The 17,557-nt window shown below is 39.9% G+C and overlaps 1 protein-coding gene across 1 annotated transcript in view; it reads left to right on the top strand.

Annotated features, from left to right (window-relative positions):
• Ac76E (adenylate cyclase type 2 Ac76E) overlaps positions 1-17,557 on the top strand; it is a 935,623-nt gene that overhangs the window by 898,075 nt on the left and 19,991 nt on the right. The window contains exons 10-18 of the mRNA XM_071595784.1: positions 805-863; positions 3,295-3,462; positions 6,398-6,529; positions 6,614-6,716; positions 8,302-8,496; positions 10,762-10,937; positions 11,342-11,582; positions 12,364-12,510; positions 12,742-12,843. Of these exons, the coding sequence (XP_071451885.1) occupies positions 805-863; positions 3,295-3,462; positions 6,398-6,529; positions 6,614-6,716; positions 8,302-8,496; positions 10,762-10,937; positions 11,342-11,582; positions 12,364-12,510; positions 12,742-12,843 (1,323 nt within the window). The remainder of the gene's footprint in view (positions 1-804; positions 864-3,294; positions 3,463-6,397; positions 6,530-6,613; positions 6,717-8,301; positions 8,497-10,761; positions 10,938-11,341; positions 11,583-12,363; positions 12,511-12,741; positions 12,844-17,557) is intronic.

The raw sequence follows: 17,557 nt of genomic DNA, 5'->3' as shown, positions 1-17,557 counted from the left end.
ATCGTTTGAAATTAAATCTTTATAACAAATAATATTAGAAAAATCAATATAATTATACAAATAGGTATTTGTTATTTACTTTTATGTGACATAGTTATCTATGGCATGGGTATTACACTCCTGCATACATTAAACTTGTGTTCTAAAATTAGACCAAACTCGTGAACACATTTTTATTCTGTGTAATGAAATACTATAGTATTGGCGTAAAATATCTAAGGTTCACTGCGGCAAATCTGATTCCTCGTTAAATAAAAATGCTTTCATTTCAAATTTAAATTTAATGAAGTTAAATGGGTACTATGATAACGTGTATTTCAATGACATAAAGTCTGTATGGGGGCACAATTTTAAGTTGTTAATGCTGTTTGATCATTAGATGCCTTTATTGTGAGATATTGTATGATAAATGTGTTTATTTCAAATGCGTACCGGATAATGGATACAATAAGTAAAGTGAAATCACCATAGTATTGAGAGACTTTATTCTGGTGACAATTTACTAATGTATTGTCAATGGAAATGTTCCTTGAAATAATTTTGGGGAGGCATTAAGCAAAAAAATGAATTATAAATTATTTAATTACCATGTTCAAATTTTATTATTTTGAATATTATTACTGCCTTTGGCTGATTTGTTATTAATGTTTTGGTTGTCTCAGATAAATATTTCATTCGGCATCCGCGGTAATCACTGAAAAACGTACGCCACCTCCAAATACTGACGCATCAATCTAAATATTATCAGGACTTGCCTCTCTTGACTCTCTGCCATATATCTCCTCTTTCTAATTATCTCCTCAGAGCATCGCCATGATCGAGTCCAACCTGTTGCCGAGCAAGAACGCCTGTCTCGAATGCAAGTGAGTAGCAGACGAGGGGGGGAGGGGGAGGAACCCCCTTGTCCCCTCCTGCACCCCGGGTGGTATGTGTGTGTGTGTTTCGAGGAGGCGGAGCGGCGGTCGTACAGACATCTTTTGGCCACCCTGGGAACTAGCTCCGGGTGCTCTGCCGGGCTTGACTCGGCGGGGCACCGCGCGCGGACTATTCAAATGCCCCAAATCAAGTGCCCCATACATCATATGCTAAATGGGATGTAAGAAAAACGAACTATCTCTTTTTAGTTATTAAGACTGACATCCTCCAGAGAGCTCTCCCCCTGGCAGTTATGTAAGGATACGATTGATTCCCTACCTGGAGTGTACCATAGAGGTTATTTGAATGCCATTGGGGAATATTAAAAAAACTATGCTGTTTGTTTAACCTAATCCCAATATTGTGCGTAAAAAAACCCCAGGTGTACAAGCAAAACATGCGGATTTAAAGAAATGATGAAATAAAAATTCGGAAGAATGATGAAAAGAGCTTCATTCGAGGTACACTAGATTATTGCTAGTTAGACATTTTTCCCATCTTTCGGGCAAGCGAAGTACTATATTCATCGAGCCATTTTTTCACATCTTTTTGGCGGTTTCCCCGTGTTCCTTGTCTGCAATCATCAAAGTCGCCACTTTTTAAACGCCGAAACCATCGCTCACACGTGTGTATCTTGAGATGGAGTATGCTCACCATAAGCTTCTTGAAGTAATCGCGATGATTCCGCAGCCGCTTTCTTCAAACGAAAACAAAAAATTATTAATTAAAAAATCAAAGATAAATTTCGACACATTGAACACAGCAACGCAACACTGAGCAAACGCTGATTCAATTCATACTTAAGCAGCTGCAAAATCTAGACCATAATTAATAGTAAGGAACATGTATATTTATTTGACATTTGGTATGATCCAATGATCATGCCAAATGTCAAATAAATATACATGTTCCTTACTTGATTGGGCAAATAGCCAATTCATAACCAATATAGAATGCATGTTTTTTCTTCAGTATTTGGATGAATAGTCCTGGTGACGGTAGGATAAATGAAGAGACCAAAATGCTTGCAAATATTGGTAGAAATTCTGCCGGCAATGCACTGCATAAATTGTCATACATTGACTGCCCTGATTTGAAGCAAAGCGTATGCGAGAGATGGATACATTATGATTCATCGTGACCTTACAATATTTTCTCAGACAAAAGTTTAAAAGGATAAGGTAAGCGTAAATGTTGGATACTGGATGATTGGTTACAACTGAATGGGTCAGTATTTACATTCTGTTCTACAGCAATGAAGGAGTATTCCTGACCGAGAGCCGAGCGGCTCCATGGAGAGCAATAGGTTGCTTCAATGAGGTAACGAACTGAGTGGAATTGAGGGTGTACAGGGATTGTCCCAAAAATAGATAGAATGATTTTTCTCGGCTGGAGTGGGATGATGTGTAGTGGAAAAGGTAATGGGAGACTTTGGAAAAGCTATGATACCAAAGTCATTTAGCTGTGGTCATTTACAGTGCCCAGATTCCTACTAGACTGGAGCCCTGTTCCGCAGTCATGCCACGAATTCACAATGCCTCTTCTCGTGAGCAGTGATATGTGACAAAATTGAGTTTGTAAAATTGGTTTAGGAGACATGACCATGTTTAAGGAGGCCTATGAAGATGGAAAAGTGTCCCAAGTGATGGTTTCCCGCTGGAACAGGATGTCTTGGGAGGGCAGAGGGAAGGTTGAAGATGAAGAAGACCTTGGATGTCCATCCACAACAGTGTAATAAAAATGTGCAAAAAGTGAGACACACTCAATTCTAATTGACCGCCAAGTGTCAGGATGTTAGCAAAAGAGTGCATTGTTTACAAAGCCATAGAGCATTGTTATCTCACGGAAGATTTAGCCTTGAGAAAGATGTGCCGAGATGGTCCCCAAGGTGCTGTCAGAGGGCCCCTGCTTGTGTAAGAATCTTGGCTTGGATCTCTTGGTGAAAGTGACCCGAATTTTTCAGAATGGGTGGTTTCTGGTGATGAGACAAGGGCCTTTGAGTACGACCATTATAACCCATTACGACCCAAGTATAACCATTTTGAGTACCAGCTTGGACCGCTTGATTATGCCAAAGAGGCCACAACGAGGTGCCTGAATGAGGGTCCTGTTGATGCCTGAACAGGAAGCAACCCACGACTGGCTTTGGTGTGTTGATAAGTAAGGGTGCTCCTATGAAGAATTTTTGCAATTTGTACGATGATCTGCAATGATTGTTTTTCCCCAGATTTATTCCACTCATTTTTGGGACAGACCTTGAAGATCCCATTTTGTAATGTGGCGGCACTGGTCATTATTCTAGGCTTTTTAAGTTGGTTTGCACTTGTAATAGAAGCACCCCTTGTTTTCATTGTCCACTCCCCCTATCTCTGTTCGCAGGAAGTGGTTCAACTCGGAGGAGCTGAACCCCATATCGCTGTGGTTCCGCCGTGGAAGCCAGGAGAAGGCATACCGTGAGCAGACGGACCCCCAGTTCCGGTTCTACATCTCGTGTGCCGTCTCACTCTTCTTCTGCATGGCCTTCATCCAAGTGCTCACCACACCGCTGTGAGTCCCAGCCAAATGATACAGGTTCCTTTGAACAAGTTGAGAGTGGCTTCAGTAGGCGTGAGTGATGTGGTGGAAGTCGAACATGATGAATAACTGACTGAAGCACCTCAGATCTGATGATGATGTAATACATCGAAACCCGGTCGCTAAATAAAAATTTTATCCAGTGGAAAAGTGCTTCAATCAGTTATTCATGAGTTCCTTTGAGTGAAAGCTGGTAACATACTTTGGTTATGAGATCAACTCCCAACCAAAGGGTTCGAGCCCTGGCGTGTCCTATGCACACTCCCAGTCTGATGAGTGGTATGGTTTCAGGCATGACTCAAGTTGGTGGCCAACCAACTGTCAGCAAAGAAAACTAAGCAATGGATCGGCTGGTTCTTGCCACAAGACTCAGTTATTCTGAAATCTTTTAGGATGTGATGGCACCCGATGGCCCCAGCACCTTGATGTGAAAATGGCACCATGACTTGCATAATGTATGGCTTTTTATTGATTTCATTGCATTTTGCATGCATTTTTTTCAAGAATAAATTTATTAAACTATAAGGGTTGTTTAAGTCATTATAGCTTTTATTTATATAAATTTCTATAAACATTGTAACATTTACCAATGATAATTTAATGGATTTGTTAAACCAAAAATGAAATTTTAATTGCGTACGACTGTTACGTTCAGGTTATGATGAATGATAAAAAGAGACGTTTCAGGCGTGATATGGAGGAATATCATGATGAATTAAAAATTAACAATATTCCTCAAAATAAATTTTAATATGACCGGTTACAATGTAACTACGTCCAGTGATGATTATGAAGTTACATTGAAACCGTTGGTATTCAATTTTATTTGTGGAAGATTGCCAATGTTTAATTAATCATGATAAATAATGCATTGGAAGTAACATTTAGCTTGATATAGACTGACTCGATGGAAATGGTACACATTTATGCACTTATTTTCGCCAAATGAAGTCCAAAACAACTAAAACACTCATTTGATGTGTAAACATCACAAGCCTCTGTTCTATTTGCAATGCAATAAGTAGTAATTTACAATAACTTGATTTGCATATATTAAGACAGGTGTAATTGTATCTTTCAATCAAAAGGCTAGTCCAAAATTTCATAAAAGTTAATTTGGTGCGCTGTTGAGCAATTGCCATTACTCATTAGGCATAACAGGAGTGAAAGCAAGTAAGAAGGAGTTCTCAGGAGGAAATGCTCTGAGAAAAAGCTTCTTCTCAGTATAATTATATTTTTCTACTGTTGACAATGATATTTATCAAATATTAAACAGTATTCATCAATTATTATTAGATAATCTACCAATAAAGGTAGATTTTTGGATAGAATCAGCTACTAAATAAAACATTTTGTGACTCCTAACAAAACACATAATCCATTATCCTACTTTACATCTGGTCCCTCTTCATCTCTGAGTACTTTCTTCCTCCCTTCATCCCGTCCAACATCCCTATCCTGTTCCTTCCCTTTCCTCTTTTGCCTAACATTCTCCCCTCAATCACAGTCTTCAACATCCCACTGCCGGTCAATAACCCCTTCATCCACTTTTCCTTCCTCCATAGGATTGCTCCCAACAAACCCCTCTCTTCGCCCACCATACCAAGTACTTCCTCATTTGTTTTCTTCTCTGTCCATTTCACCTTCTCCATTCTTCTCCTCACCCACATTTCAAAAGCCTCCAGTCTATGTCTATCCTCTTGCTTCAATGACCACGTTTCCGCGCTGTACAAAGCTATGCTCCATATCTAAATGTTTACGAGTGTTTTCTTAATATCCTTACTCAATGTCCCTGCCATCAACTCCCTCCTCCTTGTGAAAGCCTCTTTGCCTAGCGCAAATCTTCTCCTTACACCCCTAGTACTTTGACCGTGTTGGTCCAAAAAACTACCTAGATACGTAAACTGTTCTACCAGCTCTAGTTTTTGCCCTCCTATTTTAATGTTCAGCTTAGCCTTCTTCTTTCTGGAAAATCACAAAAACTTTGTTGTATTAGTATTGATTCTCATCCCGTACCTGTCACACTGAATTTCTAATTAACTCAGCATTTGCTTGCAACTCCTTGGCTGACTGACCAACTAAAGATTGGTCATCAACAAACCTTAATGATTTTCCGAATTCCCCGGCGACTGTCATTCCTACTTCCAGTTCTTCCCATGCCTCTTTAATCATTTCCTCTACATACAGGTTGAACAGCAACAGTGATAATGGGCAACCCTGCCTTACACATTTTCCTAATACGGCCCATCCGGACTCCCCGTTCCTCACTTTCACCTGAGCTGTCTGAGACATGTACAGGTTGCGGATTAGCCTCCTTTCCCTCCAATCTATTCCTATCTACTCATCAGTTTTCCCCAATTCACTCTATCCACGAAAAAGGCAAATACCTTGTATTCTATATTCCTCTCGATTATTAATCTCATTGCTGCAATGGCCTCACGCATACCTCTGCCCTTCCTAAGTCCAAACTGGTCATCCCCTAAGTAATCATTTGCCCTACTCTCTATCCTTTTGTTTATGATCCTGAGAACAATTTAAGCTCCGTGGGATATCAAACTTATTGTCCTGTAGCATGTAGTCCTCACATGATGTAGCCTTAACCTTTTTTGGAATAGCAACTAAGACTGATCTCACAAAGTCATCCGGCCAGATTCCTTCTTCATAGATACTACAAATCAGCCCATATAGCCTCTTCGTCCCACATTTACCTAAACATTTCAATAGTTCCGCGGGAATGTTATCAACCCCCACGGCCTAATTTAGTTTCATCTCCCTTAATGCCCTTTCTATCTCATCGTTCAGTATGCCTGGACCTAAGCTATCTTCCTCTAAATCATGTTCTTTTTCTGTTTCTAAGTTCTTTACAGTTCTTCTATATAGTCTTTGTTTGAAATTGATGTGTCCACAGGTCCCTGGTTCTGTGCGGCACCTTTGGCTCCACCCTGGTCACCCTCATGGCCTTCCTGTACCTCTGCTGGCTGGAAGGGTGTGGCCCGCCGGCCTCCTCCTCCAGGCAGTCTGCCCACTCGACGCCGCTTCGGCACCTCCTCGTGTGCTTGCACCTGGCGCCCTCCTCCCCCTCCACCCCTCCTCTCCAGCCGGAGGGGGGGGTAGGGGTGGATAGGGAAGGGGAGGGGGGCGGGGTGGTGGGGGCGCACCGCTGGCTCCGACTTGCCGTCTTCCTCGTCACGGCGATCCTCTTCTCGTGCTGTGCCGTGGTCACCATGGTGAGGTGTTACCTACATCATAGCACATGCCGTTTGGCTTAGCATTGGTCCACCCTCAAACCAATCTTTGTGTTGTTTATGCTGGTGCGCTACCTGGTGCTGGGTGATTGTGGCAATGATGTGGGAAGGGAGAGCACGGAGCTAGCTACTGGACCCGGGGGAGCCTGGATCTAACTCTTGGTGAAGCCCTCCTCCGGCTAATATCCTCAGTCTCGCATGAGCTGGGTGCAATTGCTCGGGCACCAGATCTCCCTACAAAGGCTCACATGTGGCCCTGGAGAAGGAACTGTCCTCCTTTGATGTGGGGGGGATGTTCCATGCCTCTCATAAAGATCACTCAAGAGATGTCATGCATATAGCCAGTGAGGCTGTCACCTTTGCGAAGGAAGACATGGGAATAATAGAAAAACGAATGGAAAGAATACTCACCTACTCTATGGCAATAATGGGCTACTTTACGCTTTCCCCCTGGGAAATCTCTTGCATTCTTTCCCTGGAGAAGTTCTCAAAATTGTGATGACAACTCGTAATTAATAATCACTTATCAACTCTCTTCCAAAGGCTCCATCATATATATACAGAAGATGACTTATGTGTTTGCACCAGATTTGCAGCATAATCATCGATCCCTGAATCGTGCATTATGGAACTGCTAGTTATCAAATGCTTTTGATGGGTTAAAAGGAGCCTAATATGCAATGTAATGATATTAATAGGAAGCTATAAGTACTATTTCTGTTGAAATAAAACTTCCATGGTAAAAATGTCATCAAAACTTTATGTTACTCTACTGTTTTATTTTATCTTATTTTCTATATGGGCAATACATTCTGGGTTTTTACCAAGATTAATTAATAGTGCCATCAAATCTCTTGTCAACTATCCATTATTTCAATATTTCTCTGCTTTTATTCTAGCAATCGTAGGCACAATAAGGGTAATGAAAGCTGAATTTTGAAAAAATTATGTTCTATGTTTAATGGTAACTGAACTGTAATGAAAGCTGAAGCAATTCCATTCAATTATATTCACAGAAATTGGGAATGCTTGTAAACATAACAGTAGCAGGTTTAACTCTGTGGAATTCCTTCATAATAAGGGCAAAAAGAAACTTAACATTTCCACAATAAAGATTTAATATTTCACGACCATGGCTTCCATGCTGCACATCATCATCAGGTAACATACATCTACATTTTTCAACTTATACAGTCTGGCTCCAAGAGGGGAGTGAGGGAGAGAAGAGGGGGTATGGTAGGGGGAGTGAGGGAGAGGGGGTAAGTTGAGTTGAGGTGCAGCAGCCTATTGGTGGTCCAGGGGAAGGGGAGGCTGTGTATTGGAAGGTTACTGGCTCAAATTTGTGTGGAAATGTTAAGTTACTTTTTACCCTTATAGGCAATGCTTATATTGTTGCCTGCAAAATTAATTTCATTTCTCTGCTTCCTGTGATTTCAAAGTGTAGAGACCTGGGATGTGCCTTTGAGTCTGTTTTTTTGATGTTATTAATATGTGCGTAAATGTCATCTTGTGACCTCATCACGTAGCCTAATATATTCCATGATAATCCCTAACAAATGATGCGCAGGTGGATATTGACCCTGGAAGTCCAAGGGATGAGCCGGCTGCTGAGGGCACATTCCTCCTGGACCCATCGCTGCAGTCGTCTCCACCGCCCCTGGAAACCGTGCCCGCTTATGCCCTCATGGCCTCCACCAACCTGTCTGCTTTTGCTGAGGTCAGGACGGTCTTCTCCAGCCAAGATGATGCTGAACGCGTCCCGGTAAGTACTCTCAGATGATTGCTCAGACCCAGGGTAAGGATTTAGGGGATGTGATTTCCTCTCTGAGTGCCCCTGGTGGTCCGTGCCCCCCTTGGGATCCCAAAAAGCCTTTGGCTTGTCATCAGGTTTCCCATGGGCCAAGCCACTGCATCTACATCCTAGGCAGCACTCAACATTCACTTGGCCAAACCAGTTGGCAAAAGTTTCTGGTTCCCTCTTACAGTTTGAAAATCAGTGTTACTTGAGGCGCAGAAATCCATTAGCCTAATTGTGTATTTTGTATCTTATTGTTTCAAGCCACTGTTATGCCACTGATTCCCGATAAGACTTCAATCTGCAATCAGGTTTCCTGTGGAGTGCATGTGTGAGTTCATCCAATATGTATTTTGAATGTCATTTCAGTGTAAATCCAGAAGGGTGGCCAAGTACATCGAGGGAAAGCAAAGCAAAATGCACATTCTCAATCCTATGAAGTTTTGCTTGATTCCTTTAGTTCAATAATGTTTACCCCCAAGTACAATTTTGCCATCATCTCGGACCATATACAATAGAGTCTAACTCTGTTGCCTTGCCAATTAGTAAAATGAGCAAAATTTTTTTAAAATGACTCACTTAACGAGTGCCTTTTCCCATAGCAAGTGACGAGCTGAGGAGGATTCCTGGAAAGATGGCGTACCTGCTACTTTAGTTTGCGTTTAGCATTCGTTCTGCTAGAATCTTAGTGTCAGAAGTGATCAAACATTTTTCCAAACTTGTGTTCAGATGATTTATTTGTGATTTTTTTACTCAAAGTTTAATAGTCCTGGAAAAAGAAAGAAGAAAAAACGGCAAGAGGATTGGGAAAGGAGAATAAAAACAATCATAGCAATGAAAAGTAATAAGGAGGTACGGGCTGATTGGGGCAGATCTGGCACTTGCATACAATCGGCTGACATCAACAATTTGCTCTGTCCTCAAGAACAAGGACATAGATACATTTCAGAGGCGATGATAAGAATCTCTCCAGTTGTAGAGAGCTTCTGTAGCGACTTCAAGAAGTTCGTAGATTCTGGATCTTTTTCTTGAAGTTTTATCTGAAAAAAATTTTGTGGCATCAGCAGAAACAAATATCCCTAGATAGCTTTTTAGTGTAATATAATTGGGAATGTGTTACGAATACATACACTAATTATTGTTATACTTTTTTGTTTTTTACAAATCAAATTTTTATTCTGGAGTAGTTCTGGCCACGACAAAAGAAAAGATGAAAATGATCCAGAATCCTAAACAATCCATAATAACTTTCTTTTCATAAACTTGAACGCAATTCATTTTTAGCATATCATATTTTATATATATTATGTGGGAGAAATATTTTCACTTAACAAGTAATTTGCTTCATGATAAAGAGTCTGGAATGAATGATGCCCATAATGTTAGGTTCAACTCTATTGAGTACTTCATATTAAGCCCTCCTAGTTGAATTGTCCTCCTTAAATTCCATTGTATTGTAAAGAAAACATATGAGGATTTTATTTTAGGTATGTATTACGCAAATAGAATGCCAGGAAAAATGTATCCCATTTAATTTGTTGCTGTTTTTCAGATAGTCTACCATCATCATCAAAAGTGTTCTGTCCATTGAACAATAGGTTTGAAATGGTCCCTACCCCCCCTATGTGCTCCTTATTCATATGTACTTTCTCTTGTCTTCCCAATATTATTACCTTCTTCATACTTTCTCCCTGCCTCCACAACATCTAAAAAATGTATGCCTTCCTTTAGAGAATCTTCCTCTATTCTACATTAAATAGAGGAAGAGTCTTCAAAGACCTTAAAAAATCAAAACTCGGATATTCAACCTTGAGTAATGACTTTTAACATCCCACTACCTCTCCATATTCCTTCCTCCCACTCTTCTGCCTTCCTGCGTTTACTTCTGGCAACTTCCTCTCCTCTCCCACCGTGTGCAAAACTATGCCATCAGCCTTACTCTCTCTCATTCTCAATTTCTCCATTGCATATACTCAAAAGCTAATCTTTTTGCCTCAAATACCATGTTTCAGATTCATCCAAAAGATTTACAAAGCCACACATTTTAAGTATTTTTTAATATTTATTTACTAGGTCCTTTTATTCTACCATGTGACCCTCAATATTTTCATCTGGAATTGAAAAAATTAAGAGAATGGATACATAATAGAAGAAAGTATCTGGAACGTGCGAAATGATGATTGCCTCAATTGAAATTTAACTCTGACCAAGGTGTCATGTGCCCTCTTGCAGACGTACCTGTACAGCTCAGTCTTGGCTTTGGCTGCGGTGTCTGTCTTCCTCCGAGTTGGATTCCTGCTGAAGTTGATTCTTATGGCGACTTCGATGGGCACTCACCTCTTTCTGTTCCACCACCTGCCGATGGCTCGCAGCCTCTTCTCTCGGTTTTATGACACGCACAATGATGGGTGAGCATGCCGTTGTGTGTCAGAGGTCACGTGTTTGGGGCACTCATGGGCCCTCTCCAAGCCCAATGAGTCCATTTGTGTACTAGTGTACACATGAAGAAACATCTACTTTAAAAGTAATGGGTGAAACCAAACTAGTCACTACATGCATCATAATTACAAATGCTTAATAGCAGTATCACTCACTTACAATGAAAAAGTGTAATATTTTACTGTAGTGTAATAAACCAAATATTTATACCTCCTGTTTTTGATAGAAGTAAGAAAAACTACAGCATGTAAATGAGAATCACTTCTAGTTCCTGGAATCCCTGAACCTCTGAAAACTGAGAGACTTGCATTTTCCATTGGTCATCCGACAATGGCAAAAGTGGTTCTTGTTCATTGCTCCCATTTAATTGCAGATTTCCTGAACTGCCCATAGAGGCGAAAACTTCACTCTCGCTGGCGATACTTGCCGTTCTCCTGCATGTCCTGGACCGGCAAATTGAGTTCACCTCTCGCACAGACTTCCTCTGGAAGGCCAAATTAAAAGTTGAGCAGGAGGAAGTGGAAGTGATGCGAGGGATCAACAAGATACTGCTGGAGAACATTTTGCCCGCTCACGTGGCCGACCACTTCCTCACCGGAGGGAAAGTGAAAGATGTGAGTGCATGGAATGAGGGAGATGAGATGGAGCAATTGGCTTTGATCAGCTTATTTATCATGGTGAATGTATGGCCCGTAAATATTATTAAACTCGATAATAGTGAAATGGTGATCCCTCACAGGGCCGCTTTGATGAAACTCCACTTGAACCCAACTGCTGCTCTACTGCATGATATCTGTCAATCCAACCAGGCCAAACATTGGTAGAAATTCTTGTGAAATGAATACAATATAATGCTGATCCTGATTTTTTGTGAATAATTTGGGTAAATATAAGCAGAACTATTGTGTTTTATGCTTTGTTCTTAATTACTTGGTATGATGACATGCCAATACGTCAACTACTTTCTACCATTATGCATGATCGACCTTGTTAGTCCAAAGCAAGGGTATGTTGACAACCCTAGACCTGTGATGCAAAACTAGAGCCCTAAGTTTTTGCAGGTATATTTTCCCCTCATAATACGTTCCAGTAAACACCAGAAAGGTATCTTCAGCTGCTGCTTGGGTGCTGTAAATATGTGTACAAATATGTCTACGAAAAAATATTGATTGCTGCTAGGCTGGTTGGCTTGGTGGGTAGCAAACTCGCCAGCTTGCCCATAGGTTTAAATCTTGTCTCAGGAATAGAAAAGTAGGGTACACACTAGCTTTGCATGGTATAGTATTTTTGGAAAGGAGTTTAACATTCACTGCCAAGGCAGCTAATAACTTGAAAATACTACTTAGATTGACTGCATGAATTTTACTGTCAAATAATCATATCTTCTCATCACAGGAATTATATCACGAGCGGTACAACTGTATAGCTGTAATGTTTGCGTCCATTCCAAATTATAAAGAGTTCTATGATGAGAATGATGTAAATAAGCAAGGCCTTGAATGCCTGCGGCTACTCAATGAAATCATATGTGACTTTGATAAGGTAAGGAGTAATTAGACAATTTGTAATCATACGTAATTTCATTATTAAATAACTCTTAAGCCCTCAGAAACATGATGAAGAATTGAGATGATTTCCTTCTTCTCTTAATTCATTTAAACTACATTTAATCTTGAGTATGCAACCTAAATTTCCCCACCTGTATCATAAATATCTGCAGAGTTTTCTTTCTATTTTATATGCACCTAACGTGGTTCTTATTTCATTTTACAGCTTCTGCTCAAGCCAAAATTCAGTTGTATTGAAAAGATCAAGACAATAGGAAGTACATATATGCTTGCCTCAGGTTTAAGGCCGGGTAAAGAGGAAGGAAATGTGAGTATATATTGACACATAATTTCCCAGGAGACAGCCATGTAGAAACTATCTCTTAGCAGTCCTATTTTCCCTGGAAATGATTCAGATTCTTCCTTTGATCAGTTAAATTCTAATTGGTTGTCAGTGCCACAAGTGCATTGGATCTGCCCATTAATGGTAGCAGTCCCAGTGCATGCCTCTTTGCTAATTTGTCAGAGCAAATTGGTGTGAGAAATAGAACAGAATGTATCAGAAAAAGAAATTTCACTTGATTGGTTTTCGAGAAACTGGGTTTATAACACCTATTTAGTCAGTTTATTATCAATAAAATGATGGTAAGATATTCTCATTCAATTAGAGGTGGGATGTTAAACAATCTTTTATCAGAATGAAGTCAGTAGCAGCAGCCAGTTCACATTTTCCAAAGTAAATTTAGTTTGAAATGGAAAGAGGTCACAGCCTATCTCTGCATACATATTTTCATTAATACAATTAGTTTTCCCTCTGAGAGCATTCTCTCTTTGATGTTATATGGATAGGGAATTGAGCTATTCTGGGATTATTCATATTAAGTTTGCAATCAATCTCATAGTTCATAATAACATGATTAGCCATGGAGAACACTCATTGAACTCTCAATGGTGAGCTCTCATTAAGACATATTTAAAGGGACCCAGAATCCCAAATGTAGTAACCAATAATGCAAGCAAACCAGATTTGCATACTACAGTTATGATATATGGCATGTTACAATTGTAATTCGGGCACTTGAGGGCAAATAATTTATGGCATTGTAACTTATTACTGTTCATACATAAATATTATGAAAAATTTACTAAATTTTTGGCGTAAAAACTTCCCCAAAGCTTACATTATTGATACTTTTTTATCGACACTTATCGTAACTGTAATAGGAATTCCATTTTTTTATTAAGAGGCCCAAAGTAGTGTACTGAGTTACACAGCAATATTATTTACTCACTCATAAAGACAAGTATTGATCTTACAAAAAAGTCTCCCACTTAATGCCTGAAAAACATTGCTTAATACATTTTACATAGCACATTCATTTTACAAACTTGGTATTTAAGTCTACCTTAGTATAACATTAGCATACGTATACAATAGCATTTTAGATAACTTTGCACGTTTGGCCCCTAAAATAAATACCCCTAATCATTTGAAATTCCCCCAAATCCTGCATTTTAATTTCATTTAAATAATAACTAATACCCTCCCAACCTAGACATGGTGGAAGAGCTTGTGCGTTCCAATGACCCCTTCAGCTGTGCTGACAGGAGTAATAATAATTGCTCCTGGTAGGGTCACCCATGCAAGATAGGTCGAAGGTTAGGAGCCAGATGAAAGGTAGTCCAAGCAGCGTCTGTTCCTCAGTGAGGCGGCTGCAATGGCGTCTGACCCCAGTGGGGCGGCCAGTAAGTGATGGTGTCACGTTAAAAACACTATTGAGGACGGCAGCCGGAAACCACCTCAAATATCATTCCCAAGAACAAAAATATGATAGTCTCTACAGAGATTTTGAGTCCCGGCAAGTACAGGGCTCGGCCAATCGGCCATGTGTCGTGCCCGGCAGCGGGGGAGGCAAGGCTTCCGCAGTAGTCATCCCACAAAACCCTTGCAAGGGATAAATGGCAGCAGGAGTGATAATTATAGAATAATATACAGCCACGGGGACGAGAGCCAACGAGGTGTTGCCATAGTATTAAATGAAGAGGTAGGAAAAAGTGTAGTCAACATAGAGCAGGTAACATATAGATTATTACTAGTACAGATAAAAGCAGAACTGACAAACTTGGTTATTATTCAGGTATACATGCAACCGAGCAGCCATACAGAGGAAGAGGTCGATAGGATATACGATCAGTTAGAGGACATAATCATGGGTGTTCCTGCAGGGAAACATTTGATGGTGATGGGGGATTGGAATGCGACGGTAGGCGAGGGAAGAGATGGTGATGAGGTGGAGGACTACGGTTTAGGCACGAGGAATGACCGCGGGGAGAAAGCAGTTGGGTTCTACAGGAGGTAGGGGTTAGTCATTACCAACACTTGGTTTAGACACCACAAAAGACGCAGGTATACATGGAAAATGCCAGGTCACTCAGAAAGGTATCAGCTAGATTATATTCTGGATAGACACAGGTTTAGGAACAGTGTGATAAATTCCCACAGCTTCCCGGGAGCGGATGCGGACTCTGACCACAATTTAGTTGTTATGAATGTAGTGTCCGTTTCAAAAAGGTAAGACACGGGCGGCGGGTTATAAAACAGAATGTAGAAGCATTAAATGGATTGACCAGGCAGGGGTATCAGGAGGCTGTAGAGAAAACCATGGATGATGGTGAAGAGCTGAGTACTATTGTAGAAAAATGGGAACATATCAAGAAAGGTATATCAGAAGCCGTAAAAGAAACTACAGGAACCTTAATGGGAAAACAACTAGGAAACCATGGATCATAAATGTTATGATTGCAAAGATGAATGAATGAATATCCGCAACCTGTACAAGTCTCAGACTGCTCAGGTGCGAGTGGGGAATGAGGAGTCGATATTGGCAGTGTTAGGAAGAGGTGTAAGGCAGGGTTTCCCATTATCACCATTGCTGTTCAACCTGTATGCAGAGGAAATGATTAAAGAGGCATGGGAAGAACTGGAGGTAGGAATGAAGGTGGGCGGGGAATTCGTGAAATCAGTTAGGTTTGCTGATGACTAAGCTTTAGTTTGTCAGTCAGCCAAGGGGCTGCAAGCATTGCTGAGTGCTTTGGAAATTCAGCGCAATAGATATGGGATGATAATCAATATTAATAAAATAAAGGTTATGCAATTTTCCATAAAGAAAAAAGCAAAGCTAAATATTTAAATAGGAAGGCAAAAACTGGAGCAGGTAGAACAGTTTATGTAACTAGGAAGTGTTTTCGACCAACATGGTCAAAGCGGCAGGGATATAAAGAGAAGAATTGAGCTAAGAAAAGAGGCATTTAGAAGGAAGATGGAGTCAATGATAGGGACAAAATTTGAGTAAGGATGGTATGGAGATGTATGGTGTGGAAACGTGGTCATTGAAGCAGGAGGATAGACGTAGATTGGAGGCTTTTGAAATGTGGGTGTGGAGAAGGATGGAGAAGGTGAAATGGACAGAGAAGAAAACAAATGAGGAAGTACTTGGTATGGTGGGCGAAGAGAGGGGTTTGTTGGGAGCAATCCTATGGAGGAAGGAAAAGTGGATGAAGGGGGTGTTGACCGGCAGTGGGATGTTGAAGACTGTGATAGAGGGGAGAATGTTGGGCAAAAGAGGAAAGGGAAGGGGCAGGATAGGGATGTTGGACGGGATGAAGGGAGGAAGAAAGTATCAGAGATGAAGAGGGACCTGATGTAGAGTAGGATGCTGGATTGTGTTTTGTTAGGAGTCAAAAACATTTATTTGGTAGCTTTGTTCATCCTAAACTTACCTTAACCAGTAGATTACTTAGAAAAAATAACTTACAATGAATTACAGAAAACTCCAGAAGGGTTTATTGTTGTGTCAGATATCAGCGTGAGTTTCCTTAGGAGGGACAAGGAAATGTATCCCTGTAAGATTTCTATTCAAAGCCTATCCTAACTGGAATAATACTAATAATAATAATAACTAATACCAAACTGAATCGTTAAAAATATCACCTAGGTGCTATTATATCTGGGATTCTCACATAAAATGTGCATACCACTGTATGTACATTTCATGTGATGATTTACATCTATACATCAAGTTTATACTTTTCTTGGCTCAAAATTGGTCTTTAAACTACATTTTTCTCCCTGGTTGATATTCCTGGATTTGTCATGCTTCTAGTAATACCAAATACTCATGATAACTTTAACTCATAATAATACTCATAGTACTCATAATAACTTTATAAGAACCACTTTTATTCTCAGGGCAAGCATCACTATAATTTTTTTTTGAGATGGTATCACGGAAAATAAGAGGTTATTAATTTGTGTAGGACTATCCTTTTTAATGACTTATTGCAACAAATTTTACAACTCTGCTCAAATACAATATTCTGGGAAGTGTTTTTTTGTTATTTTAATGCTAGAAAGTATATTTTTACGCAAGTTTTCTATTGATTGTATCCTTAAGTTGTCTAAATATGCACAGACAAATTTTAACTTTGGTCTTTGGTGGAACATGCAAAAGAGGCAATCAAAGCATACTGACCTTCATCATATGCATGTGCTTGGACCAAGGCCTGCAGGCATTGACATGATAGCAAGGGGAACATGCTACCAAGGAATGTCCTGATGGAAGTTCACTGTTTATAGACAAATTAACTTATTGTATACACTACATTGCAAAACTTTTCAATAAATGGGCTTTTTAAATAATGTCATGTTAAAATTCCTTTTTTAATGGCATACTAATAGGATGATAGAAAGGTGAGTAAGGTTGTCTTCACTTGTGAGCTTTAGAATGTGTATAAATATTTATGTTAATTCAATTTTACATTTACCGCTTGGCTTATTTTTATGTTAAAGGCGTGATATTTGATGCATTGCTACAGAATAGAGTTGAATATTTTGAACTTGGACTGTGGACCACTGGTTTTGCTCTACTTCAAATTCTGTGAACTGGTGAATTACCTTATTTTGACTGATTCAAATTTGGTAGATACTGGGTCTGTCTTGACCCATGAATTTCTAGTAAGTAATAATACAAATAAATAAATTC

The sequence above is a fragment of the Hetaerina americana genome, unplaced genomic scaffold (genome assembly GCF_022747635.1).
Source record: "Hetaerina americana unplaced genomic scaffold, ioHetAmer1.1.p SCAF_7, whole genome shotgun sequence".
Classification (NCBI taxonomy): Eukaryota; Metazoa; Arthropoda; class Insecta; order Odonata; family Calopterygidae; genus Hetaerina; species Hetaerina americana.
This window is presented reverse-complemented; position numbering and strand designations above follow the sequence as displayed.